This window comes from Dipodomys spectabilis, unplaced genomic scaffold (assembly GCF_019054845.1).
Source record: "Dipodomys spectabilis isolate Male_0828 unplaced genomic scaffold, ASM1905484v1 ptg000085l, whole genome shotgun sequence".
Classification (NCBI taxonomy): Eukaryota; Metazoa; Chordata; class Mammalia; order Rodentia; family Heteromyidae; genus Dipodomys; species Dipodomys spectabilis.
The window spans coordinates 279,228-288,404 of NW_024870762.1; the positions used below are offsets into that span (position 1 = coordinate 279,228).

Genomic DNA, 9,177 nt, shown 5'->3' on the forward strand with positions numbered 1-9,177 from the left:
AAGTGATGGTTGCCAGTGAGATTGTGAGCCAGACACAGGCTCACCCCTGTAATCCTAGTTACTCAGGAGGCTGAGACCTAAGGATCAGAGCTCGAAGCCAGCGTGGGCAGAAAAGTCTGTGAGATTCTTATCTCCAATAAAATATCCTTTTCTCCCCCCCCCCCCAAAAAACACCAAAAGTAGAGCCGTGGCTCGAGTGGGAAGCACTAACAAGAAGCTTGAACAAAATAAGCTCAGAGAGAGTGCACAAGACTGGCGTGCCCGCACATACACACGCACACAGAGAAGGAGGAGGTGGAGGAGGAAGGGAAGAGGTGGAGGAGGAGGGGGAAAGGGAGGAAGGGAGGGAAGGAAGGAAGGAAGCAAGGAAGGAAGCAAGGAAAAAAGAGGTGATCATTGAGTAAGAGAGCACAGGATTGTGTGTAGAATTATCTCTAGTCATTTGTGTATTGTGTAAAGTGAGACTGGTGCTGTAGTTCTATGTTTTGTTCAAAACTGTCTTCACAGAACCATTCTCCCATCTTGTTTTGTAAGCTAAATGAGTCGGGAAGGCTGTGTTCAGCCAGCTCCACAGCTGGACAGCGGGAGAGCAGTGGCAGGTGTGCGAGGTGTGTTTAGGAGCCAGAATCTTGGGATGGACTGAGGTCACATTCCATGGTGACTCATGCCAACCACTTTGCAATGGACAGCAGACACTAGAACGTGTGTGTGTGTGTGTGTGTGTGTGTGTGTGTGTGTGTGCTTGCTGAAACTGGGACTTAAACCTAGTGCCTCATGGTCTCTTGGGTTTTTTGCTCAAGGTTGGTGCCCTACCCCTTGAGCCATACTTCCACTTCTGGCTTTTTGCTGGTTAATTGGAGATAAGAGTCCTTTGGAGTTTGTTCTTCCCAGGCTAGCTTCAAACCATGAGCCACAGATCTCAGCCTCCTGAGTAGCAATGATTACAGGTGTAGACCACTGTCACTTTGGTCCCAGCAAGTTTTGTCAATAACACCTATCCATCCATCCATCCACCTAGAACCTTCCTAGGATCTACTTCAGAAACTTGGGATGAGCAAGCCCTAGATAAGCCAAGACAAGTTCCTCAGCCCCTTCCAATGTCAGCAAACACGTAGACAGTGCTCAGAGGCTAGTCATACTCTTAGCACTGTGCATTTTTTAGCTCTTAATCATCTCAACTTCCTCAGAGGTAGGAACTGTTTTGAGCCCAGTTTTACATATGAGGAGATGGGGGTGAGGTGTTGAGGTACATTTCCCCCCGCAAGTACTTTGATGTGGACAATCTTCCATCAGAGTCTGGGATCTCAGCCTCATTCGAGACGGCCTCCCAAGGCTCCGCTTCCCCGATCTGCCTCTTACGTCTTGGAGACGGAGCCTGCAGCTCCACTCTGGTAGGATTAAAGTAATCAGGCATGGTCACTGAGCCTTTTAGACCAATTTTCCAGTGGCTACGAACTGAACAATCGTCTGTCCAATTCTACACAAGTTACGTTACATGTCCAACAATCGCCAGCTTTGCGATGTTCCGGTGACACTTCGCTTACTTGGCGCCATCTTCACCATTTTCAGGCTGAAGATTCTTGCCGCAGTGTTTATTCTGTGCCTGAGCTGTGCATGTCAGCGGCACCTCGTTACTCTGCCTCTGTGTTTGGTTGCTGTTGCCCCTTCTGCCAAGGTGACGCCATGGTTTTCCTGCTTTGCACAGGTCATCATCGCCCTTTCAGAGAAACACCGCTCACACATCCCTTACCGGAACTCCATGATGACCAGCGTGCTGCGGGACAGCCTGGGGGGGAACTGCATGACCACCATGATCGCCACGCTGTCCCTGGAGAAAAGGAACATCGATGTACGTTGGTCCTTCTTTCTGGAGATCTTAGTCGGCCAGGGGTGTCTATTCTTAGTTTGCGAGCTGGAGTTGGGGGGCTGCTCGGGAAGTTTGCATCTTTTCCCTCTTCAGAGGCACACACACCACAGAGTCCGCAGCTTCGGCTGCTAGCCACTATTGCAATCGCCTACCCTCAGCCCATGAGAACTGACTTCCTATGATTAGAAGAAGCCTCCTGCGATTCTGCGGTGGGCCTGCCAATTGGTTCTTTCTCAGCCATGTAAATAAGAAGCAACCTATCCACTCGTCTTGCTCAGTGTTGCTCCAGAATGCCTTGATGATACCTGGAGACTGGTTGCTGGACGGGTAGAGGGCGGGACCTGGGCAGGGGCTGCCGCTGGCTGGCTTTTCTGTGACATTTTAGAGCCAGCTTATGGCGCATGCGCATTTCAGTTTAATGGGTAATCCAGACACTTTCCAGAAGAGGACAGCAGAAAGCAACAGCGTGCCCTGTCCCCCTTCTGTGCCCCTGCCCCCAGATAAAGGCCCCAGCATTTGATGGTGAGGACCTTTGATCCATACAGAGATCCATTTTGTAGTCTTTCATGTTTGTGGGTTGTGGTATATAATGTGATTATAACAAACAAACACACACACACGTAGATGAATGGACAGACAGACAGAAGGACAGAATGACCAACAGGTCAATAAATCTCTCTATATATATTTGGTTTAAGAGAGCTATAGGAAGTAGATCCGTGCCTCAAGGGATAAAGCACTAGCCTTGAGCACAAAAGCTCAGGCACAATGCCCAGGTTTCATGTTCCAGGACAGGCAGAAAGAAAAAAAAGCTGGGAGCCATTGGCTCAAACACCTGTAATCCTAGTTAGCTACTCAGGAGGCTGATATCTGAGGATCACAGCTCAAAGCCAGCCCAGGCAGGAAAGTCCATGAGACTCTTATGTCCAATTAATCACAGAGAAGGCCAGAAGTGTCATTGTGGCTCAAGTAGTAGAGCACTAGCCTTGAGCAAAAGGAGCTCAGGGAGAAAACCCAAGCTCAGAGTTCCAGCCCCAGCACCTGGGGGGGGGGGGGGGGAGAGAGAGGGAGAAGAGAGAGAGAGAGAGGGAGGAAGGGAGGGAGGGAGAGAGAGAGGGAGAGAGGGAGAGGGAAGAAGGAGGGAGGGAGGGAGGGAGGGAGGGGGAAGGAGAGAGCTATAGTTGAAAATATAGACCCAGCTGCTATCTAAGACCTCAGGGTCTCCTATAATTTTGGCATCAGTCATTTTATTAAGCCAAACCTAATTTTTGTATCAAATAATGTCCTAAAGCAAAGCTCCTTAATTTAGAGCCAGGACTCTTCATTGTCTTTTTTTTTTAATGTACCACCCTTTAGGCCTGTGTCTTCTTTTCCCTCTAAGAATAAAAATTAAGTTTTATCTAGAGAGAAATATTCTTACGCCATAATATTTTAAGATGTTCTTTTGTCTTTTAGGAGTCCATCTCTACTTGCCGATTTGCACAAAGGGTAGCACTCATAAAGAACGAAGCTGTTCTTAATGAAGAAATTGACCCCAGATTGGTAAGCAACTTTTAACTCACTATATATATATATGTATATACATACATACACTTATATATTAACATATATAGTATATGTTATATATATTTATATAATATATGTTATCTATTTATATATTTAAAAGTATGTTGAAGATGAGCTAAAACTTTGAGGGTGTGCTTACTTTGTACTAGGCTGTGTTCTAAATGCAGTTAAGTGCCTTAACTGATTCAATTCTCAAAACAATCTTATAACTAGATTCTCCTCTTACGTCCACAGATTAATATTTAAACATGGGGGCTCCACAATTTTAAATCATTTGCTCAGAATCACAGGCTAGGAGGTTACACAGTCAGGATCCAACCCCAGTCTAGCCCAAGAATCTGCACTCTCTCCCCCAGTCCCGCACTGCGCAGTGAGCCCTGCAGTGACCTGCAGTGAGCCCAAGGACTCATCCAACAGGATCATCTGCAAATCTTTAGACCTTGGAATGGGGCTGAAGGGTAGAGTGCTTGCCTCATACACACAGGTATCTGAGTTCAATCCCCAGCACTATACAAAACACAACAACCACAACAAAATGAGATTACATGTATATACCTTTCTCTTTTTTTTAATTGCCAGTTATGGGGCTTGAACTCAGGGACTCAGTGCTGTCCCCGAGCTCTTTTTGCTCAAGGCTAACGCTCTACCACTTGAGCCATAGTGTCACTTCCTGTCTTTGAGTGGTTAATTGGAGACAAGAGTCTCACAGAGACTTTCCTGCATGGGCTGTCTTCGAACCACAAACCTCAGATCTTAGCCTTCTCGGTAGCTAGGATTACAGGCATGAGCCACCGGCACCCAGCTGTATATGCCCTTCTAAACACAGAAACACACCATTTCGGATAAAAATGTACATAGAGCTGGGCATAGTGGCACATACCTGTAACAGTAGCACTAAAAAGATGTAGAAAAATTATGAGCTTAAAACCAACCTGGTTGATAGAAAAGATTTTTTTAATTTTAAAAATAAAAGCCTGTAATAATGGCTAATAAATACATAATGTATTCTACAAATTTTTTTTATTTCAGTTTAAGCCTCCAAAAAATTAGGGCAGAGGGGTGGGGGGGAGGCTGGGAAGGGATGTGAAGGGTAAACAAAGGAGGAGGCTGCAATGCTTGGTAAGAAATGTACGCATTAACCTGCCCATGTAATTGTAACCCCTCTGTACAGTGTGTTCACAAAAAGAAAAAAGAAAAAAAATTAGGGCAGAGCTAGGGAGAATCCTGAAAAGGAGGAAGAAATCAGAGACTTGAGCCAAGTGCAGCCACATTCCTGAGGTGGCTTTTTCTGAGTTTACACCTGAAGTCTTGCTTGGCAGCTCTGTGGTACTGCTGGTTAGCAAGAGAAGGATAGAAAGGAAGGGTATTTTTAAGCTGGAGATGAAAATTAGTTTGTAATTTATGGAAAGTAAACTTCCTAGACGTTGAAGGGTTTCTCTTTTTTTAACTTAAAATTTGATTAGAGAGGTTTTTCTTTGAAGCAACTTCAGAATTTGGAAAATAAATGATAATAAGGTGAACACTGTCAAACATTTGATGTAGATCATCTGTGAGAGCTTTAAAGAAAAGAAAGATCCAGAGTGAAAAGCTACTAGCTGATAATTGAACGAATTACTGAGGTCTTCCTAGTGCAGACGAATCTGATAATTGACAAGTGTTGTTTCTTGATCTATGTCTAAATCTCATGTTTATTTTTATTATTTTATGGATATATCTGTTTGAAGCACAAGTGACTTAAAAAAAAAACACCCAAGATGAACATGGGTTTCATTTCCTGTGTCTTACTTGTAGTACTGGGGTTTGAACTCAGGCCTTCGCACTTGCTAGGCAGGCTCTATACTGCTTGAGCCAGGCCTCCAGCCCTTTACTCTTGACTTTAACAGCAAATGTGGACATGGTCCTGTGTGATCAGGATCACCAGGGACCCAATCTGCTTTCTTTACAAGTCTTGGTACATCAGAGAGACAAGGTAACTAAAGGAGAATGAATCAAGGCAGAGCCGGGAGAGTTTCTAGAGTTTCTGCAGCAGTCTGACAGGAAGTGCAGTTGGGGCCATTTCAAACCCTGGAAATCTGGCTTCGATTTGAGATGGCTACTCAATAAGACAGAATGTAATATCTGAGTTGACTTTGAAGCCTTAGCAGAAGTCGGAAAACACGGGATCATTATTAATTTAGTAGAGGAAGGTGCGAATGCATGACTCGCACAGGTCTCTGAAGAGTTTCCTTCTAGGTTGCCTGAAGATTCTGACCCTTGTTTTGGGGAAACAAAAAGTAACATCACCCTGGGTGTTTAAATGAAATTCTAAGACCACTGGCATGTTCGAAATACTCAGTACCATGTTTCTTGGACTTCTGGTCCTGTGTGTGCACCCCAGAGAGACTGAAACCACCTGTCTGCATTAAAAACATCTTTGAAGTGCACAGCTGAGGTTGACAGAAAGTAGAGAAGTTCTCTGGAGCCCAGAATCAAACCTGAGGCTGCATTTGCCCTTGAATGGGGAAGGGGGTGGGTTGATAGAGGTCAAACTCCTGGGTCTTTGCCAGGTGGGTATTGAACCTAAGATACCTCCCCCAGCCCTATAAAACCGCTGAAGGGTCCAACCAGAAAACAGTTCTGTCCTCTAACACAGGGCAATGTTGTGTCAGCTTATCTGCCTCAGCTTTCTCTATAGACAGAAAAAAAATCATAATGGTTTTGATGAAAAATTAAATCTCTACTCTCAACTTCACCTAGGTTGGAAATTCAGTTTTACACACACACATGCACACACACACACATACACACACACACATACACACACACACACACACACACACCCTTTAATCTGGTAATTCTCCAAGCAAAGAATCGTAGAAGTGAAGTGAACAAAGAAAGGAAAGAAGAAATAGGATGGGAACAAGGGAGGGAGGGAAGGAAGGAGGAAGGGAGCTGATTTTTCGTTTATTTACTTTTAAGAAATAGCAAGCATTCAAGGAAGAGTGAAAACTGCAACTTACTAATTTTTGTTTTAGGAAGTTTGTATTGTGATGATATAATTACTACGATATATAGTATATACAGGTGTGTGATCTGATTAGTGCAGACACACAATGGAATTTTGCTCACCCATTAGAATGATACTATATATCATTTGCAAAGAAAGGGAAGGACCTGAAAAGCATTATGTTCAGTGAAGTCAGTCAGACCCAGAAGGACAACGGTTGCCTGTTTTCTCTCATATGTGGAAGCTAGAATTAGTTTATAAACCTACAAGTAAATACGTTGGATGGTATGCAAGTGTATACAAATGTATTAACTGAAATACAGTAGATCCAAGGGAGAACTCACGTAGCGTAATTCCTCAGAAAGGCAAAGTCAAAGCTCAGTGAAATAAATGCCAGGAAGTGGGTCCTTGAAAGGGGTGAGATGGGGGGGTCAAGGGGAGAGTGGTGGACAAATGAGGGGAAAAAGCCCGGGAGAATGCAGTCACGAATCCAGAGTACATCCTGGGAAAGCAGGAAGGGTGAGGGCAGGGGAGGGTTGGGTGTGATGGGGGAGAATGTTGAAGGGGGGGGGTGACATTGTATTCAGAAACTGCTTCCGGAAATGGCCACTCCCTGATGCAAAGAAAAAAAACTTAAGATATTTTTGCAATCCTAATATCCACTCACAAGACACATAGGTAAACACATTGTGCTAGGTTCTCTTATTGAAATATTATATGTTCATGAAATTTAATGAGCCAGAGTCACAGGGGCCAATAAAAATAAGCTTAAAAACAAAACAAAGCAAGATGCAATTACATGCCGTGATGCATTCACGGGGTTTAGGGTATGAAGAATGGCAGCGTGTGTTCATTACCATGCACCCATCCATTCGGGGTAAATGCACGAAAACACACAGGCCATGTCTTGATTCCCCCAAAAGGCATGGTGATGAGTGATCTCCCCAGAAAGGATGGAAGAGGAATAAAAAGGGGAGGGCTCCAGTTATATCAGTAATGTTCTGTTTTGTTTTAAAAAAAAAATAATTCTAGACCTAATTTAATAAAGTAGTACCATTGAACAAAGCTGGATGGTAGGGACAGGAATACCTTTTATATCATTTTCCATTTTGGTATCCTTAAAACAGATCATCTTTTTCTTTTTTTTGGTCAGTTGTGGGGCTTGAACTCAGGACCTAGGCACTGTCCTTGATCCTCTGTGTGCTCAAGGCTAACACTCTACCACTTGAGCCACAATGCCACTTCCGGTTGTTAAATGGTTAATTGGAGATAGGAGCCTCACAGAGACTTTCCTGGCCTGGCTGCCTTTGAACCGCCATCTCAGATCTCAGCCTCCCGAGTCGCTGGGATTTCTGGGTGGGCTAGTTAGTCACATTAAAAGATGCACACTCTCTGCCACCAAGCTCGCCTTGACAAGTTGCCATTTCCCCTCCCGCCTTGCGGTTTGCAGATGATCCTTGGCCTCCAGAAGGAAATCCAGGAACTGAAGGATGAGCTGGCCATGGTCACCGGGGAGCCGAGGACAGAGGCACTCACAGAAGCGGAGCTCCTTCAGTAAGCTTGCCTGCTCCATCCCCTTCTCTTTTCTTTCACCGTGCAAGTTTGTATTAAGTTTCTCTCTGTTGGCTTTGATGTAATGAATTCACCTCAAAGCAGTCTCCGAGGATGGTCTGAAATTACCTTCGGGCGCCAGTGGGGAGGGGTGGCTTTCCAGGCAGAGCTGGCGGTGTCTGGGCCACCTCGGAAAGCACAGAGAGGGGGGTGAGTGGTGTTATCTTTCTCATGCCAGCCGCAGCAGACCGGGGGGGGGGGGGGGGGGGCCGCGTAATCACCATGCAGCGTTATCCTTCACGCACACCCAAACACCGCAGCTGGACGTCTCGGATCGGACAGGAAGTTGAGATGCATCCTTGGTATTAAACTTCATCTTGCTGCAAGCACAAATGTATCCCATACTCAAGCTCTCTCCTTTAATACATAGATAGCCCCCCGTGTTAGAGTCCAAACACACAAAGGGGGAGTAGAATTCGGTATTCAGGACCAGGACTGCACCTCTCCACGTTTAGATTTTCAGCCTGACGGCGGCACAGTGGGGCTCCGCTTCTCCCTCTAATAACAAGCCATGGTGCTCGCCTCCCTTGTTGTTTCTGTGCTGCCCGGCTGTCAAGGCTTGTACAGTGGACATACTGGATTAGGTTTAGAAGGCAGTGGCATCCTTTATTTTTGAGTATGAAATAGAATTACCCAAGGTTAAAAAGAGGGGGGGGAGAGAACTACCCTAAGTTTTCCTAAAGAAGCAAAGCTATTTCGCCTAACTCTTCCTTCACCAGGGAAAATAATCAATAAGAGAGATAATCGTTCTCTTTATGCTACTTACTGTACCTCTGCCTGCCAGGGATGTCTAAAACTTGAAAATGCCTTTGTCGAAGTTCCCGTCAGGCTCAAAGCTTTCCTTCCTCCAGCGTAGTGTTTCCTAACTCTAGAGCATTACTAACATGATGGGTCCCTAAGGCTTCCTGTACAAAACTGCTTTGTGCCATATTTGCAACCGAGGTGAAATGATATTGCCAAAGTTACCTTTTTAAGGGCTGTATATCGTCCTCTGAAATCGCTTGGGATATCCTCAGTATTCAGAGCACAGAGCTGAGGGTGGCTTTCCCTGGTGGGGGGGGGGGGGGTCCTTTCCCCTCATAGAAAGGATTTACCTATTATTATCTTTGAAAACCATCTCTTTGAAATTCTGATCTTCAAGTCAGGA

General features: G+C 45.1%; 1 protein-coding gene across 1 annotated transcript in view; it reads left to right on the forward strand.

The window, feature by feature from the left end:
• Positions 1–7,977, forward strand: part of LOC122111137 (kinesin-like protein KIF6) — a 52,997-nt gene extending 45,020 nt beyond the window's left edge. The window contains exons 6-8 of the mRNA XM_042683872.1: positions 1,706–1,849; positions 3,323–3,409; positions 7,870–7,977. Of these exons, the coding sequence (XP_042539806.1) occupies positions 1,706–1,849; positions 3,323–3,409; positions 7,870–7,977 (339 nt within the window). The remainder of the gene's footprint in view (positions 1–1,705; positions 1,850–3,322; positions 3,410–7,869) is intronic.
• The last annotated feature ends 1,200 nt before the right edge of the window (positions 7,978–9,177 follow it).